Source organism: Oncorhynchus masou, chromosome 12, assembly GCF_036934945.1.
Source record: "Oncorhynchus masou masou isolate Uvic2021 chromosome 12, UVic_Omas_1.1, whole genome shotgun sequence".
Taxonomy (NCBI): Eukaryota; Metazoa; Chordata; class Actinopteri; order Salmoniformes; family Salmonidae; genus Oncorhynchus; species Oncorhynchus masou.
In genome coordinates, this window is record NC_088223.1 from 28,912,329 (window position 1) to 28,930,547 (window position 18,219).

General features: G+C 43.6%; 2 protein-coding genes across 4 annotated transcripts in view; both read left to right on the top strand.

Moving 5' to 3' along the window:
• Positions 1 to 2,276, top strand: part of LOC135549812 (transcription factor HIVEP3-like) — a 46,207-nt gene extending 43,931 nt beyond the window's left edge. The window contains exons 7-8 of one of the 3 annotated variants that reach the window (XR_010457028.1): positions 53 to 1,017; positions 1,730 to 2,276. Coding sequence is in view for 1 of the 3 variants with exons in the window: in XM_064980128.1 (XP_064836200.1) it covers positions 53 to 805 (753 nt within the window). In the remaining 2 variants the exon portion in view is untranslated. Of the gene's footprint in view, positions 1 to 52 lie in introns of all 3 variants that reach the window. The other 2 variants (XR_010457027.1, XM_064980128.1) reach the window with 2 other exon arrangements.
• Positions 2,277 to 8,347: 6,071 nt separating this feature from the next.
• LOC135549813 (endothelin-2-like) lies at positions 8,348 to 12,410 on the top strand. The gene is made up of 4 exons (XM_064980129.1): positions 8,348 to 8,592; positions 9,684 to 9,960; positions 10,587 to 10,691; positions 10,932 to 12,410. Exons 1-4 carry the CDS (start codon positions 8,526 to 8,528, stop codon positions 11,023 to 11,025), a joined length of 543 nt encoding a protein of 180 aa, XP_064836201.1. The 5' UTR covers positions 8,348 to 8,525; the 3' UTR covers positions 11,026 to 12,410.
• Positions 12,411 to 18,219: the final 5,809 nt, after the last annotated feature.

Here is an 18,219-nt window from a genome sequence, read left to right on the forward strand (position 1 = left end):
TTGTGTTGTGGTTCAAACCTTTACACCCTTTCTTCCCCTCATCCCCACCCAGATGAAGAGCTACTCTGTTCAGGAGGATGACGAGCTGCGTCCCCCTCTCCTGTCCCCCAGGACTAGACCATCCCAAGGGGGCCAAGGGGGTGTCCTCAGCCACCTGCCTCTCCACTCCCAGCAGCTAGCCAGGACCGCCAACCTGCTGATCCCCATTGGGGGGATCCACATGGTACAGCCCAGGACCAGCCCACTCTACAGCTTGGTGACTAGCCCTGTGGCAGCAAAGGACACTCCTACTCCGGCAAGGATGGACCAGTCCATGACAGCCGAGAACACCCCTACCCCTTCAGAGATGGACCGGTCCAGGATCAGTAGAGCTGGATTGGACAAAGTGCCACTTAGTTGGCCTTCATCATTGAAGGACCATCAGAACAGTCTGAAAGAGGCTGCTAGGCCTAGCACTAGCATGCACACCAGTTACCAGGACAACAGGGTAGGAGAGGGAGAGGCCGGGGCCAAGTGCAGACAGTCAACACCTCTCCCAGACAAGGCAGGTATGGCTCATGTACACGTGTGCACCATGAAACCAGAGAATCATGGGAGTTTGAGTCGAAGGGAAGAGACTAAACTACTGTTCACTGGGACAGAGGTAGCAGGCAGCTCACACACTACAGGCACCCGGACGAGCACTTTGTCCAAGGGAACCACACCCACAGAAAGAGATACAGATACACACGTTAGAGAAGGAAGTGTTTTTCCAGTGACTAAACAAGGCCAAAAGGCGCCGCCTTCTTTCCAGACTAAACTCTGATAGGAAGGAGCACCTTTAGGGAACAGTGCAACAGACTTGTCTTGGGTACATCTGATAGGGCAACGTATTTCCTACATAGGGGATACGGTGCCATTTCAGAGACAGCCATGATCGCAGAGCTGGAAACAATTCTGGTTTTGAGACTGAAGAAGACAAAAGGAATCCAAGAAGAGCACTCGGGAGCGTATGGCTTCTGACTATAATGTGATTATGTAATTATATGAATAATATATAGATATGTTGAATATGCAGTATATGTTTTGTAATCTTTTTTTACTCTCTTATTTTGGTTAATGGCATTGCTGTTAATGTATTATTGATGTGCTCTTATGCAATTCGGTACTATCCTCTGTGAGATCTGCAATGAAATGTAGATAAAGATTTTATTTAGTCAATCTATTCCCCCGTCGACCCCTTTGATAACTCTATAATACATTATACTGCTCTTGCTGTTTTTATACTGTACGATGTACAGGTGTAAGGTCTTCATTTGACATATATTGTCACAGCAAAATGATCCTGCAGCAACAGGATTTGAACGTTTAGACCATAATGTTGCTTGATCGGTGGGTAGGCTGGTCAGAAGGAGGCTACATGAGAAGTGCAATACTGTTAATATAACCGTGTGTGGGGTTACAGTGAATTTAGTGTGGGGTTACAGTGAATTTAGTGTGGGGTTACAGTGAATTTAGTGTGGGGTTACAGTGAATTTATGTAAATCAAAAAGCTAATCTGCATTTCCTGCGGTGCAGGGAAAGTCTCGGCAACAAAAGTGTGGTCAAATGAAGATCCTACTCCTGTACAACCAAATATAGAAAGGGACTAGACATCTCACCCTGACCAGTATTTTGAAGTGCAATTTCTGTCAAGATTGTGGCTTGGAATGTTATTCTTAATGGCTGTGATTTTTTGTTTATTTTCAAGCTGGAATCCTTGATGGTGAAACCGCCACGTCCGTGTGCGATATTACAACAACAAAGGAGTTACTACAAACAACGGACACTGTTGTTTTTCACTCGAACATCATTTGCACGAGCGATAGAACAGCAGAATTTACAACGGTGGGCCGACGCTCCTCACCTCCGCTTCGTCAACAAAACTAAAACAACGGCCCAGGGGCAGACAGTGGCACCGATTTCCAGACTGTGGATTCCATATTTAAAGATGGTTCATTTCTTATATGCTGCCTGGCTGTTTTGAAGAATCAGGGTTAGAATAATATCTTATTTTCTACTATCTCGTTGAGAGTAGATCTTGGAATAGGTACACGCATTCGGGGTAGAAAAGCTAACTCCACTCATTGACTATTCATACAAATATATCTTGTTTTGATCATCTGCTGTACATGATGCAGTCTATATTTATTGCCATAAACACAGTAATAACAGGTCGTTTTTATAAAGGAAGCAGTTTCCATATTTGTCGTTTTCATGTGTCTTTTACCATTAAAATGAGTTTTTACAGATTTATAATGAAATGGTGTCTCTGTGTATGTTTTCTTTCGATCTACACATTTGGTTCTTTTTAATTCAATGCAGCATCATTCAACAGTGCTACAGTATATCTTGTATTTTATGTCGCCCTCTTGTGGCTGCTAGTGTTGGTCCCTCACTTGTCTCGTACATTTGTACTTTTAAGCTTTTCAGCAGATGCTCTTATCCAGAACGACTTACAGTTAGTGCATTCATCTTAACATAGCTAGGTGAGACGCACACATATCTCAGTCAGAGTGTATGGAGCAATTCAAACCCTCCAAATGTTGTCACCCACTGAGTATTCTATTGCTCTATCCCAAACAGACCCCTGTAGCCTTTACCTCTTCGTTAGCTATAGGACGTGAGACCTAACCAATATGGTAATAGTGCCACCTTACATGACAGGCAAAGTGGAACATTCGCCATATTGCTTGGCCCTTTCCATTTCTCTCAGGGGCTATGGTGTGGACTTGGGATAGTGGCTCAACAACAATTATCCCCTACCCCCTTGTGGAGATCTGAGAGGATTATATAGATATAACATAGTAATAGCACCACCGGCCAGGTGGAATTGTTGCCATATTGCTGACACCAATCTACTTCTCTCAGATCTACAGTATTGTATAGGGTGCATAGGGGTTATATGGGTTGATTTGGTATGGTTCGTCGACAGTATGCTCTGGAGTAGCTGCAGCGGTTCAGGCTGTGTCTTTGTCTCACTATGAGGACAATGTCTTTGTCAGCCACTAGATGTCCCTAGCATCAAGCCACTGGAGACCGATGCTCAGGACTGCGGTTTGCTCAAAACAATGACATCATCTATTTAAGAAATTGGCCATCCGTCCCTACTGTATTTTCACCCAGAAATTGACATAAAGCATAATTATACATTTCCAATTATTTCAGCCATGGTTGCATTTCAATCTATATTTTCCCAACGTAATGTATTATTGGTAATTGCAGTAGTGTAACATTCTGATGAGAACATGTTGAAATGAAATAATGGAATATCTCAGCTACCAGATATAACATGGAAGATTCAAGTGTTTGTTCTTGGCCATGATATCCATTACGTCAATGAGTATGTTGAGTGAGGCATTGGCCCTGCTCCAACATCCATACTAGCATTCCACCTGTAAAGTAATATATTGGGCACACATTCTATTTAAGTTTGCTTCTGGACATTGGAATATAATCTTTTGATGAAGTTTCGTGAATAGCAGTGAACCTGGTTGTACCAATACAGTCATCTGACTGGCTAGAGATAGAAGTTAGTTACACATTCCCATATAATGTAAATGTAAAGTGTTGGTCCTAAGTTTTTTGAGCTGAAATAAAAGATTAAAGAAAATGTCCATACGCACAAAAAGCTTATTTCTCTCAGATTTCTTGCCCAAATTTGTTTACATCCCTGTTAGTGAGCATATCTCCTTTATCAAGATAATCCATCCACCTGACAGGTGTGGCATATCAAGACAGCATGATCATGACACAGGTGCACCTTGTGCTGGTGTAACAGTATAGCTTCCGTCCCTCTCCTCACCCCGAACCAGGGACCCTCTGCACACATCAACAACTGCCTCCCACGAAGCATCGTTACCCATCGCTCCACAAAAGCCATCCAAGAGAAACAACTACTTCAAGGTCTCAGAGCGAGTGATGTCACCGATTGAAACACTATTAGCTTGCACACCGCTAACTAGCTAGCCATTTCACACCGGTGTCGTAACCAACGTCAGTGGGCAAATGTTAACCTTCGATAGACACAGGCATGCTAGAGAAGTGTGCTATTCACGGATTAATCCCGGTTTCAACTGTACAGGGCAAATGGCAGACGCGTGCATGGTGTCGTGTGGGTGAACGTTGTGAACAGAGTGTCCCATGGTGGCGGTGGGGTTATTGTAATTGCAGGCATTAGCTACAGACAACAAACACAATTGAATTTTATCGATTGCAATTTGAATGCACAGAGATACCGTTATGAGATTCTGAGGCCCATTGTCGTCCATTCGTCTGCCGCCATCACCTCATATTTCAGCATTATAATGTACGGCCCCATGTCGCAAGGATGTGTACACAAGTCCTGGAAGCTGAAAATGTCCCAGTTCTTCAGTGGACTGCATACTCACCTGACATGTTACCAGTTGAGCATGTTTGGGATGCTCTGGATCAACGATGACAGCGTGTTCCAGGTCCGGCGAATATCCCGGAACTTCACACCTCCATTTAAGAGGGGTGGGACAACATTCCACAGGCCACAATCAACAGCCTGATCAACACTATGCGAAGGAGATGTGTCACGCTGCATGAGGCAAATGGTGGTCACAACAGATACTGACTGGTTTTCTGATCCACGCCCCTACCTTTTTTTAAGGTATCTGTGACCAACAGATGCATGTCTGTATTCCCAGTCATGTGAATATAGATCAGGGTCTAATCAATTTCTTTCAATTGACTGATTTACTTATTTGAACTGTAACTCAGTAAAATCTTTGAAATTGTTGCATGTTTCATTTATAATTTTGTTCAGTGTATTTACAGTGCCTTTGGAGTGATAAGGACACCATCACTGGATTGCTCCTAAGCAGACATGATTCCAAGCAGGTGCCCCTGAATCACATATCACCATAGAAACACTATCAATTATTTTTGGAGGTGGGTGTTGATCCGAAACTTTGAGTCAGAGGCTGTTATTGTTTTATTTCTTTGAAGTGTAGTAATTCACAGAGAGGTATGTGATGTGATGTTCCAGCGGATGTGTTGGTTATTATGGCCAGAGTTGGTTTATAATGTTGATACAGGCTTGATACAGGCGTTGCTATGGTTTCAAGATTCAGCCCTCATGGTTACACTCCCAACCCCCACTCATAAAGTGGTGTTGGGCCCACATTAAAAGACGTTTACATTCTTTACCCTGTGTCATCTCTACACACTCATACCAATGAAATTGACAGGAAAAGGCAGGTGTGCCTTTTAATTGTTCCCCCTTCCCCCCAAACCCCTCTGACCCTTAGAATATAGAAACTGATGTTGTCTTTTGTTCTTGTTTTATAGCAATCATTATCTCTCTCAGAGAAGTACGACACAATGCTAATATCTGGCCTGGTGATATCATCAAGTAAGCCACAGACCTCCCACAATCTAACATTCCAAACTGACCATGACATTGCTCAGTTAATATTGCAATGGAATATTTCCTATCTTTCATTTGAGACATTATTTAACTCAAGTCTACGTGCTGTTATCTTTCAGTATGCTTGTCTATGCTACCCTGTCTGTGGTTTCCTTCATGCAAATAATATCAAGGGGTTTTTATTGGGTGCAGACAGATTAGTAATTGTGCAGATACTCAGATACTGTTCAGTATTGACTGATATGTTGCACTCAAATGCCGAGGTCTACCCATGTCTGGTGGATTATTCCACTTTATTTAGTCACTTAGTTTTGTCACCGACTCGCTCTTTCTCTTTGTCTGTCTCTATGTCTGTGACCTGTTTTAATGAAGGGAGGTGATATTGATTGTGCCATCAGAGAGAGAGACAGAGAGAGAGACAGAGAGAGAGAGAGAGATACAGAGAGATACAGAGAGAGAGAGAGAAAGAGAGAGACAGAGAGAGAGAGAGAGAGAGAGAGAGAGAGAGAGAGAGAGAGAGAGAGACAGAGAGAGACAGAGAGGCAGAGAGAGAGATACAGAGAGAGAGAGAGAGAGAGAGAGAGACAGAGAGACAGAGAGACAGAGAGACAGAGAAAGAGAGAGAGAGACAGAGAAAGAGAGCGAGAGAGAGAGAGAGACAGAGAAAGAGAGAGAGAGACAGAGAGAGAGAGACAGAGAAAGAGAGAGAGAAAGAGAGGGAGAGAGAGCGAGAGAGAGAGAGAGAGAGAGAGAGGAATGCAGGTCAGCTGATTAACACATTCTTTCTGCTTTAAGGTATTCCAAGGAATCTGCTCTGTGTTTGTCATCTCAACGCCCTGCATTCCTCTCTCTCTCGCTCTCTCTCTCTCTTTCTCTGTCTCTCTCTGTCTCGGTCTCTCTCTCTCTCTCTCTCTGTCACTCCCTCTCTCTCTGTCTCTCTCTCTCTCTCTCTTCTCTCTCTCTCTCTCTCTCTCTCTCTCTCTCTCTGTCTCTCTCTCTCTCTCTCTCGCTCTGTCTCTCTCTCTCTCTCTCTCTCTCTCTCTCTCTCTCCCTCTGTCTCTCGCTCTCTCTCTTTCTCTCTCTCTCTCTCTCTCTCTCTCTCTCCCTCTCTCTCTGTATCTCTCTCTCTCTCTCTCTCTCTCTCTCTCTCTCTCTCTCTCTCTCCCCCTCTCTCTCTCTGTCTCACAGGCGGAAGTGGAAATGGATAAGGCCACATTTTTACACTGTGACTGCGTCCCCCCCCCCTCGTGTTATCTAGAAAGAACAAGGGAGAGCGGGGTTTGTGGAGATGGAAGGGTGGGGGGGTCTTTCTCCAGACCGGTTCCACCTCGCCAGTCCATGCAATGTTGGACAAATATTTGCTTTGGACAACATTTTTTGCCTAATGGAACAAATTGTTTCTGAAATGCCATTGTTTTGTCCATTGTGACATCACTTTGCCTTTCCTCCATGGTCCCCCTCCCCCTTACAAAGACTGCATGTTCCTACAAAGTGTTTTTCCCTTATTGAAGAATGTTGTTTTCTGAGTTGAGGTTGAGGAGTGCACCTTTAGCTTGCCTTTGATGGTATAGCTATATCATGTCTGGCCAAACAGCAGCCTACTGCATTGCAGGCTTTTCCACATTGAACATATGGGGAATTTACAGTAAAAAACACTAGCATATAAAACACTGTGATTACTGTGCCTGAACTGCTGTTGACATTCTGCAGGGAATAGTTTCAACATTTGGCTGCGTGGGTAACAGAGATAGGAGGTTTCAATATCCAAATGCTACTTATGGGAAATAGAGGAGGTGTCAGTATCCAAATGTCACTGACCACAGGTGAACTTGTTGCAGCTGATGCTATTTGCTATACTCAACAACACTTTGTAAAATCTTTATATTTTAGATGCTTAGCTTAAGACTATAGCATTGGAGTATGGCATCACATAGCCTACCCCTCTGAACCTCACAACATAATGTTTTACTTTGTGGATGAATGAACATACCTATATTCCACTCTAATCAACAGTATTCATAGCAGTAATCCTTTAAACTATGGATTTACATGCATTATCTGTTGGTACTCCTTTATCTGATACACGTAGTGCTTTCACTTCCACTGCCTGATCATGTGTTGCTGGAATTTACCACTGAATCACAGTCTTCCTTCACGACTGATCGGAACAGGACTACCCAGGACGATTTGCATGACTTTACTAGTATTTTGTCTATCTAGATTGATACTCCACTCTACAGCTCTCTTGTGAGAGTGGAAGGACTGCGTGATTGACCATGCAAATAGGCGGAAGGGTGTGTGTGTGTGTGTGTGTGTGTGTGTGTGTGTGTGTGTGTGTGGGCCCCATGGGGGTCATGTGGCGTGTTCTACATTATCTCTGTATCAGGGGTCATGTCACACGTGTGTCAAATTGACGACACAGATAGCGTGTGTCAGAGGGGTCGTCCCGGATGCGTCTGGCTATGACCTCTCTGTTCCATGGGGGCTGCTCCCTCTGCTGTGAACATCACTAGCCCTGAGGACCTGTAGTGGCAGCATGCAAAACAACAGTCCCCATCATCAGACACTATCTTTACAACCTTTCCTTTTACTGATGACACCAGGTCTTCACTCCGCCTCCAGGTTTCCCTCTCCTGCCTGCCTTGTGTTTGGAAAAATCCAAAGCATTCCCAGATTCCAAGCCTTTTCTGGTGATTTCCTGTCTCTGTCTCTGTCAATGACAATGACCTCCATACTCCATAAAGGTTAAAACAACTACCCAATAGCAGTTCATTCCTTTTCCGTCTCTCTTCCTGTTGCCTGGAATGTGTCAAGAGTGAGAGGCAGGCAGGCAGGCAGTTGCTGAACGGTGATCATTGTGTAACAACATGGGCAGTAGGCGTGGTTAGGTAGGTGACATCACAAAGTGATGGGTATAAGTAGCGGGGCCAGAGGACACTGCAGCACAAAGCACCTGTTGCCTCTCTCTCGCTCTTTATTGGCATCACTCAGGACTGTAAAGCTGTAGCTACTATTACTGTTAACTCTACCAGTGTGTGTACTCTACTGTTTTGTGGAATCTTGGATATTATTGCATCCTGCGTCTTCAGAGATACTCTACCAGAGAATAACTATGGCTCTATCACTGAACTCCATCCTGGCTCTCACCATCATCACACTCTGTGTGCTCCTGCAGGGGGGTAAGCTGTCTAATCTATAACTTTCTATGAAACATTTATATCACTTTTTTGAAAACCTATTAGAAGGACTACGGGTGGTACATTACAATGCGGATTTGTATTCTTTATTCATAAAAATGACTGACAGTGTGTATACGTTTTATTATGCAAGCGTTACATTATTGTCATGAGGCTATTAAATGGAGCGTGAGGGGTCAGAGTTCAGTTGAGATGTCAGGGTTGGTTGAGGTGGTGGGGCTGGGAGATCCAGAATAACATGATACAACCCAGAATGACAAAATATGTTTTATTGTCACACAGGATAGGTGCAGTGAAATGTGTTGTTTTACAGGGTCAGCCATAGTAGTACGGCACCACTGGAGCAAATTAGGCTTAAGTGCCTTGCTCAAGGGCACATTAGTAATAGATATTTCACCTTGTCGGCTCAAGTATTCGAACCTGCAACCTTTCAGTTACTGTCTCAATGCACTAACCTCTAGGCCACCTCCCACCCTGATGCTAAAACTCCTACTGCACCATGTATTCGTAGTATTGTTATTACTTAGTTCCCCTCTCAGTTCCCCTCTTAGTTCCCCTCTCAGAATGACAGCTCAGACATCCCTACTCTGGCAGGTGTACTGAGAGGTGGGTGGCTAATGGCAATGCTGTAAAGTTTCTGCATGGCACATGCAGCCTGATGCTAGACTCTTTGACCTGCTCACACAGTTCCCCTTACAGAGATATAATACAAAGACAGACCCTGCTCGGCTGTAATCACACTCTCAATGATAAGATACAGATTATATTGGCACGGTTCAACTCCTATCACTTCATTTGACTGAAAACAACTCCGTCTTTGTTTGGCTTGGATAACTTTTCATAACATATTAGTTATAAGTCAAAGTCCAAATGTGTTTGACAAGACCTGATGCATAGGAGAATGGGATGGCAGTTAGCCTACATGTACTTTTCTCTATCGGTGAAAAGAGATTTTGATTAGGATGTGGTTACTGTGTATTTGCTCGGTGCTGATTGCCAAATTGCACAGCCATCTGGTGATTCTGCTGAGTTATAACCAGGCTCTTAACCAATGATCCTTTCTGTTTCTATAGGTTTTGGGCTCCCTGTATCCAGCCAGCCTGAGCTCCCTGCCCAGTCCACGTCCCAGAAGATCCCACACCACACCAGGGTTAAACGATGCTCCTGCAATAACTGGCTGGACAATGAATGCATCTACTTCTGTCACCTGGACATCATTTGGGTCAACACTCCCAATAAGGTCATCCCCTACGGTCTTGGCAGCCCCCTGTCCCGACGTCGCCGCTCCACCGGGCGATGTGAATGTGCCCACCCAGCCGACAGGACCTGCTCCGGATTCTGTCACAACAGGTGAGCTCACCTTCAAGAGACAAGGAACTTCTACCCTCCTTCCCGCCCTCATCCTCCCCTATTCCTTCCCCTCCCTACCTCCCTGCTAGATACCAGATTGTATCAAGCCAGTGACTATCTGTGTCGGTCAGTCGTTTCTGACCAGCCTGTATCAGGATGTATCAGGGCTGCTTGTGGATGAGATGCAGGGAGGAGGCGTATTGGCTTTAGTTGTGTAACTAGCGATGGGGGAGAAGGGAGGATGGGGGAAGAGTCTGCATGTTCTGGAGGCTTAGAACCCCTTTACAGACAAGTCCATTAGTCATGACACTACTTTTGGAATGTTTTACCGGTGGGTATGTCTGTTGTATTGCCACAGTTATTGCTGTTATGACATACCAAGGTTGAGGATTAGCCTGTGTATCTCGACAAGGCTTTATCCTGCTCTGTGAAAAGTAATTGAGAACAGTCAGTAGGGCATGCAGTACTGACATTACTGGGTTGAAATCCATAGCCAACCATCTGTCACCGCTAGCATTGTAGAATTCTGTAGTACAAAATCCAGTCTCATGGCCCTTAAGGAGTAGTCTAAATAATGTTATCTTGGTTTGCTTTCATTTTGACATGGTTATTCTTTCTGTCTGCAGCTCAGAGAACCCCAGATTCGTAGTGGTAGGCCACTCAGACCAGACCTTGGACCAGGCTGTTAGCAGTCCAGACACAACCAGCAACGACCTACTGATCTCTCTCAGGTAAGAGAAAAACAAGAAACAATAACAACCTCTTAGGATCAGTTTCTCAGACCTAGGTTAATCTTATTGCTGGACTAAAAAGCATGTCCAATGGAGATTCTCCATTGAGGATGCCTTTCAGGCCAGGAGTATTGGTCCATAGAGCGATCCCACGAACATTCAGCAAGTGTTTTTGTGTTATTGAAAAGACAACATGGAATCTTTATCTTAGCCTGATGTTTCTCTCTTTGTTCTTTACAGAAACATGTTTCGATCCAACATGGCTGCCATAGAGAAAGGTTCTCCCTCCAGGAAGAAGAATGCCTCCAGAGTCAACAGACTGAACATCGGGTAGATGAGGAGGAGGGAAGAAGAGGAGCTTGAATAGCTCCAGAGCATTCGAACAAAGACCTCCTGGAGGAGTCTAGGGAGTCCTCCCCTGGGAAGACAGAGAGGTCCTGAGAGGAGAGGCCCTGAGAAGAGGGCAAAGATGGAACACTTCCCAATGGCTGCCTGCTGATTGTTGTATACCACACAGTGGACTGGATATGGACATTATCTGGGTATGAGTCTTGGACTAATCAAGCTTGTCTGGCTTAGAAGACTAGGGAGGTTTAAGTGTGTCCTCTGTGAACTGTGACAGTCTGGACTAGAATGGTTACTGACTGTTTGCTGGGCATGGGTTGTCATCATGTTCTAAACATAAATACACTTTCTGTGTCTGAGCACATGAAATGGGTGGATGCAAGCCAAGGCATTCTGGAGTGATGTTTGCCTATGTTTACTTTACAAGCTTACTTCATTAGTGCCTTGAAAATATTGACCACTATTGTCATTTGGATTTTGATCCTTACTTTACCTGTCGCACGACATCTACTATATCATAGAATTAAAATCAAAAAATAATCCTCTGTATCAGAGATGAATTGTCGGTTTATAGTGATTGCCGTGCACACATTAAAATGACTTGAAATACATTTGACACATGAAGGACATGACTTTAAGGGACAGGGAATTACTATACACACAGCCTTCCTGTAGCAGCAGATAAAAGCAGGTCTATTGTGATGGCGGAAATATTTATTGCATACTGTAGCCACTGTTGATTGTTTTGATTGTAGACAGAGTGAAGGCAGCAGGTTTCAATAGGTCTGCTCCTTGCCAAATATGCAGTGATTGTTTTTCTGCTTCCAACAAATGTCCATTAAATGTCAATGTTATTACCCATTAGGAAATGATGACACTGCACTTTTGTTCTAATGCCTTCAAAGGAATGTGTTTTTATGTCCAGTAGGTTTTAGATGGGTTGGGCTGATAGCTGAACTCCAGCCACTGTCTGACCACAAGGCATTTACTGTAAACACTACATCAAAAAACAAGTCTTCCACTGATGTTGAAGTCCAATATCACAATGCCGTATATTTATGATATTATTATTTATTTATTTGTTTGTGTGTTGTTTAGAAATGTGTGTATCAAAATGCTGGACTGTGCTTTTGTTTTATGAACTGTTGTTATCCCTGGAAGGACAATTCACACTCAATAGTCTATTTAGCAGTCAAGGACACCATTGGAAATGTTTACCCATGAATTGTTCTATTCCAAGCTATTCATATTATCTACTATACACGTACAAAACTCTGAAATTATTTATTTAACTTATTTGTGGGGTATATTTATATATTTGTGTTGTGTGAGTTTATCACTTTTAATATGTGAGGAAATAAATACTAAAATGAATGCTGTTGCTTTGTTTGATTATTTCAAAATTACAATTGATCCTTGTTTCAAGTTGCATTGTCAAGTGCACAAGTACAGGGAAAGGCCTTTCTTGCAAGCTCGTTCCCAGAAATGCAGTCGTCAATATCAGTAGTACTATTTAAAAAAGTAAAGAAGAACAAAAACACACAAGAAATAGAAATAACGCGAGAAAGTAAATAAGTTATATACATGGTCAGTTCCAGGGTCAGTGCCAATACCATATTTACAATGTTCAGGGATACTGGAGTGGTAGGGGTAGATATGTATTCGGGGAAGTTGACTAGGCATCCGGATATACAGTATGAGAAACAGAGCAGCAGCGGTGTCTATGATGATTGTATGGGAGTGTGTGTGGTGTGTATGTGTGCGTGTACTTGTTTTCCTACATTATCAGGACCCAAAGTCCTAACATTTAACCAAAATGTCCTGAAAAGGTAGGAAAACAAGAACTTTGGTTAAGGGTTAGGGTTAGGGGTAGGGGTAGGTTTTGGGAAAATAGGATTTTTAGTGGTCAACATTTTTACCCTCCTAAAAGTCCTGAAATGTCACGAAAACAAAGCTGAGTGAGTGAGTGTATTGAGTGTGCATAGAATAGGTGCAAAAAAATTACATAAATAAATAGAAGGGTCAATGCAGATAGTCAATGTAGACATTTAGCAGTCTTATGGCTTGGGGATGGAAGTTGTTCAGGAGCCTGTTGATGTCAGACTTGATGCTCCTTACTGCTTGCAGTCCTGAAGCAGAAAGAACAGTCTATGTCTCGGGTTGCAGGGAGCTCGGCCCCAGTGATTTAAATGTATTTATTTAACCTTTATTTAACAAAACAAGTCAGTTAAGAACAAATTCTTATTTACAATGATGGGCTACCCTGATCAAACCCTAACCCGGACGACGCTGGGCCAATTGTGTGCCACCCTATGGGACTCCCAATCACGGCCGGTTGTGATACAGCCCAGGATCGAACCAGGGTCTGTAGTGATGCCTCTAGCACAGATGCAATGCCTTAGACTGCTGCACCACTCGGGAGCCAAAATGTATTGTGGTATTAATATTTCCCCCCAAATCTACCAGATTTCAATACCAGGAATAATTCAAATTTATGCCAAGAGTCCCTGGAAATAGTGAAAACATCGGAAGTGCCCATTACAATCGTCTTAAACCGAGATGTGGTCACTCAGGGTTCTCCCAAAATAAGATTGATCATTTTTGATCGCCAATGACATTATTTTCAATTGCCAAACAGACAGTTCATCAATTCTGTGTTCCTCAATTAATTCAGCGCATTTCATACCCCAACTAGGCTATAGCGTTGTCGAATCATACAAACGTTTTAACGGCAGTCAAACAAACTTCCAATGAGTTGCTAAGCTTGCTAGATGACCTCCAACGAATGACAGAATATCTCCTATTTGGCAAAATCGAGTTGACTACACAGATAGCAGATCAGTTCATGGCCATCAAGGAGATGAAGAGCAGAAATTGCTTAAATATCAAGGTACAGTATCTTAATGAGGAGAAACTCAATTTAGAAAAATATCCATAGGCTTATCTATTCTCATACCGTTTGTTGATCACACATTCTCTACGGAAGCTCTCATAGGGGCAGCAATACGAGGCAGCACAGAGCAATACGAGGCAGCACAGAGAAGCGGGTGAAATTGTATAGCGGTATTTTGACATGCACAGGCGAGACGTGCTTTGATAATGCAACCTATGGATTACAGAATTAAGTTAGGAATTTTCATGCGAGACAGGAGTCAGGATTTTGGGTTTCAGTGGAATTGGGATGATAGGAAAATAGCCTAGGCACTATATAAGGCTACTCCTACGTGAGTCAATAGATAGATAATACACTTGATTTAGGCTACATTATTGCATGCTAAATGTTTCTGATTAGTGATATATGAGCAAACAATTAAATGATCTAACACTTCTCCAGCCAGAGATCAATTAACCAAATATACAGACAGTGAAACAAAACAAAATCACTTGGATTGATTACCAGACATGTCACAGGCTTTTGGTTGGGAGTAGGACAGGCTACTAAGCGAGTGAAGAGCGAAGTCCACTCGTGTAACATGCAAGGAAAATGTTCTGATCAGCTTATATATGAACACTATATTAAATCAAACTAGAATACAGATGATCATTAGCACTCGCCTCAATTTAGCTAACAATTCCCCAGCGTAATTGTTACCAAATATCCAAAGGAGATTCAGTGAAAACAAAGATCTGACATTGATTGATTTATCTACAGGAGACCCCGGCGCTTATCTCAAAGCTCAAAGCAGTGCGATGGCGCTGTCCCAATCAAAACAGTGCTGAATTGATCATCTAGGTGACCACACACGACTACTGCTTGAAATGAGTATAATGGTTGTATATGAGTTCCAGTAGAAGCAAGAATTTGATACATGCCTTCAATTGCATTAGCCTTCTTTATTCCAATATTTTCATCATTCGGGTGATCATAACTAAGGTGAGTTTTTCTCTCTCTGCGCTTTTTCTAGGTCCAATGGCTGTTTCCTCATCTCCTCACTCCACTGCCACTTCTCAACACTATATTAAATCAATATAGCCTTCTATTTTTATTGCATATTTATGACGACTTTGTGTAAAGTAAATAAGCTGGGCTCAACGATTCCATGCCACAACCTGAATGGATAATGTGCTATTTTAATTTTAGTCAATCTTCTGCTACAGATGTTGTGTATTTTGTGGAATTGCATTAGTGCTACATTGGGGAAAATGCTGTAACTTCCCGGGAAATGGGAAGAATGGTCACGGGACAATCCCGGGATCCCGGTTGTCCAAAACACTGTCTGCAGCGTGATGCGATTGAGGGCAGTGCAGTTTCGATACCAAGCAGTGATGCAGCCAGTCAAGATGCTCTCAATGGTGCAACTGTAGAACATTTTGAGGATTTGAGGGCCCATGTCAGATGTTTTCAACCTCCTGAGGGGGAGGAGGCCCTGTTGCCTTCTATGCGACTTTGTGTATGTGTGGACCATTTTAAGTTTGGACCCCAAAGAACTTGAAGCTTTAATCTCTCGACCCGCTCCATTGCAGCTCCGTCAAGGTGGAGGGAGAGCACCCCCCCCATTGCCTGTAGTCCACGATCAGCTCCTTGGGCTTACTGACGTTGAGGGAGAGGTTGTTGTCCTGGCACCACCCTGCCATGTCACTTTATGTGTCTCATTATGGCCGGTGATCAGACCTACCATCATTGTGTCGTCAGCAAACTTGATGAGGGTGTTGGAGTCGTGTGTGGCCACACAGATGTGGATGAATAGGGAGTACAGGAGTGGACTAGGCACACACCCCTGTGGCGCCCCCGTGTTGAGGGTCAGCGTGGCGGAGGTGATGTTACCTACCCTCACCACCTGGGGTCGGCTCGTAAGGAAATAAAGGATCCAGTTACAGACGGGACTATGGTGTGGAACGCTGATCTGTAGTCAATTGACAGCATTTTAACATTGGTATCCCCTTATCTAGGTGGGTGACGGCAGTGTGCAGTGCAATTGAGACTGCGTTGTCTATGGATCTGTTGGTGTGGTATGCAAATTTGAGTGGTTCTAGGTTGTCTGGGATGATGGAGTTGATGTGTGCCATAATCAGCCTTTCAAAGCACCTCTTGATTACAGATGTGAGTGCTACTTTTTATTTATTTCACCTTTATTTAACCAGGTAGGCAAGTTGAGAACAAGTTCTCATTTACAATTGCGACCTGGCCAAGATAAAGCAAAGCAGTTCGACACATACAACGACACAGAGTTACACATGGAGTAAAACAAACATACAGTCAATAATACAGTATAAACAAATCTATATACGATGTGAGCAAATGAGGTGAGATAAGGGAGGTAAAGGCAAAAAAGGCCATGGTGGCAAAGTAAATACAATATAGCAAGTAAAACACTGGAATGGTAGATTTGCAGTAGAAGAATGTGCAAAGTAGAAATAAAAATAATGGGGTGCAAAGGAGCAAAATAAATAAATAAATAAAATAAATACAGTAGGGAAAGAGGTAGTTGTTTGGGCTAAATTATAGGTGGGCTATGTACAGGAGCAGTAATCTGTGAGCTGCTCTGACAGTTGGTGCTTAAAGCTAGTGAGGGAGATAAGTGTTTCCAGTTTCAGAGATTTTTGTAGTTTGTTCCAGTCATTGGCAGCAGAGAACTGGAAGGAGAGGCGGCCAAAGAAATAATTGGTTTTGGGGGTGACTAGAGAGATATACCTGCTGGAGCGTGTGCTACAGGTGGGAGATGCTATGGTGACCAGCGAGCTGAGATAAGGGGGGACTTTACCTAGCAGGGTCTTGTAGATGACATGGAGCCAGTGGGTTTGGCGACGAGTATGAAGCGAGGGCCAGCCAATGGGAGCGTACAGGTCGCAATGGTGGGTAGTATATGGGGCTTTGGTGACAAAACGGATTGCACTGTGATAGATTGCATCCAATTTGTTGAGTAGGGTATTGGAGGCTATTTTGTAAATGACATCGCCGAAGTTGAGGATTGGTAGGGTGGTCAGTTTTACAAGGGTATGTTTGGAAGCATGAGTGAAGGATGCTTTGTTGTGAAATAGGAAGCCAATTCTAGATTTAACTTTGGATTGGAGATGTTTGATGTGGGTCTGGAAGGAGAGTTTACAGTCTAACCAGACACCTAGGTATTTGTAGTTGTCCACGTATTCTAAGTCAGAGACCTCCAGAGTAATGATGTTGAACAGGTGGGCAGGTGCAGGCAGCGATCGGTTGAAGAGCATGCATTTAGTTTTACTTGTATTTAAGAGCAATTGGAGGCCACGGAAGGAGAGTTGTATGGCATTGAAGCTTGCCTGGAGGGTTGTTAACACAGTGTCCAAAGAAGGGCCAGAAGTATACAGAATGGTGTCATCTGCGTAGAGGTGGATCAGAGAATCACCAGCAGCAAGAGCAACATCATTGATGTATACAGAGAAGAGAGTCGGTCCAAGAATTGAACACTGTGGCACCCCCATTGAGACTGCCCGAGGTCCAGACAGCAAACCCTCCGTTTTGACACACTGAACTCTATCAGAGAAGTAGTTGGTGAACCAGGCGAGGAAATCATTTGAGAAACCAAGGCTGTCGAGTCTGCCGATGAGGATGTGGTGATTGACAGAGTCGAAAGCCTTGGCCAGATCAATGAATACGGCTGCACAGTAATGTTTCTTATCGATGGCGGTTAAGATATCGTTTAGGACCTTGAGCGTGGCTGAGGTGCACCCATGACCAGCTCTGAAACCAGATTGCATAGCAGAGAAGGTATGGTGAGATTCGAAATGGTCGGTAATCTGTTTGTTGACTTGGCTTTCGAAGACCTTAGATAGGCAGGGTAGGATAGATATAGGTCTGTAGCAGTTTGGGTCAAGAGTGTCCCCCCCTTTGAAGAGGGGGATGACCGCAGCTGCTTTCCAATCTTTGGGAATCTCAGACGACATGAAAGAGAGGTTGAACAGGCTAGTAATAGGGGTGGCAACAATTTCGGCACATAATTTTAGAAAGAAAGGGTCCAGATTGTCTAGCCCGGCTGATTTGTAGGGGTCCAGACTTTGCAGCTCTTTCAGAACATCAGCTGACTGGATTTGGGAGAAGGAGAAATGGGGAAGGCTTGGGCGAGTTGCTGTGGAGGTGCAGTGCTGTTGACCGGGGTAGGAGTAGCCAGGTGGAAAGCATGGCCAGCCGTAGAAAAATGCTTATTGAAATTCTCAATTATGGTGGATTTATCAGTGGTGACAGTGTTTCCTATCTTCAGTGCAGTGGGCAGCT

What these genes read in the sequence shown, in the direction of transcription:
- LOC135549813 (XM_064980129.1), top strand. Translation starts at nt 8,526, where the DNA reads ATGGCTCTATCACTGAACTCCATCCTGGCTCTCACCATCATCACACTC. An exon ending in TCCGGATTCTGTCACAACAG is followed by an intron (nt 9,961 to 10,586) that starts GTGAGCTCACCT and finishes TTCTGTCTGCAG; the next exon opens with CTCAGAGAACCCCAGATTCG. An exon ending in GACCTACTGATCTCTCTCAG is followed by an intron (nt 10,692 to 10,931) that starts GTAAGAGAAAAA and finishes TGTTCTTTACAG; the next exon opens with AAACATGTTTCGATCCAACA.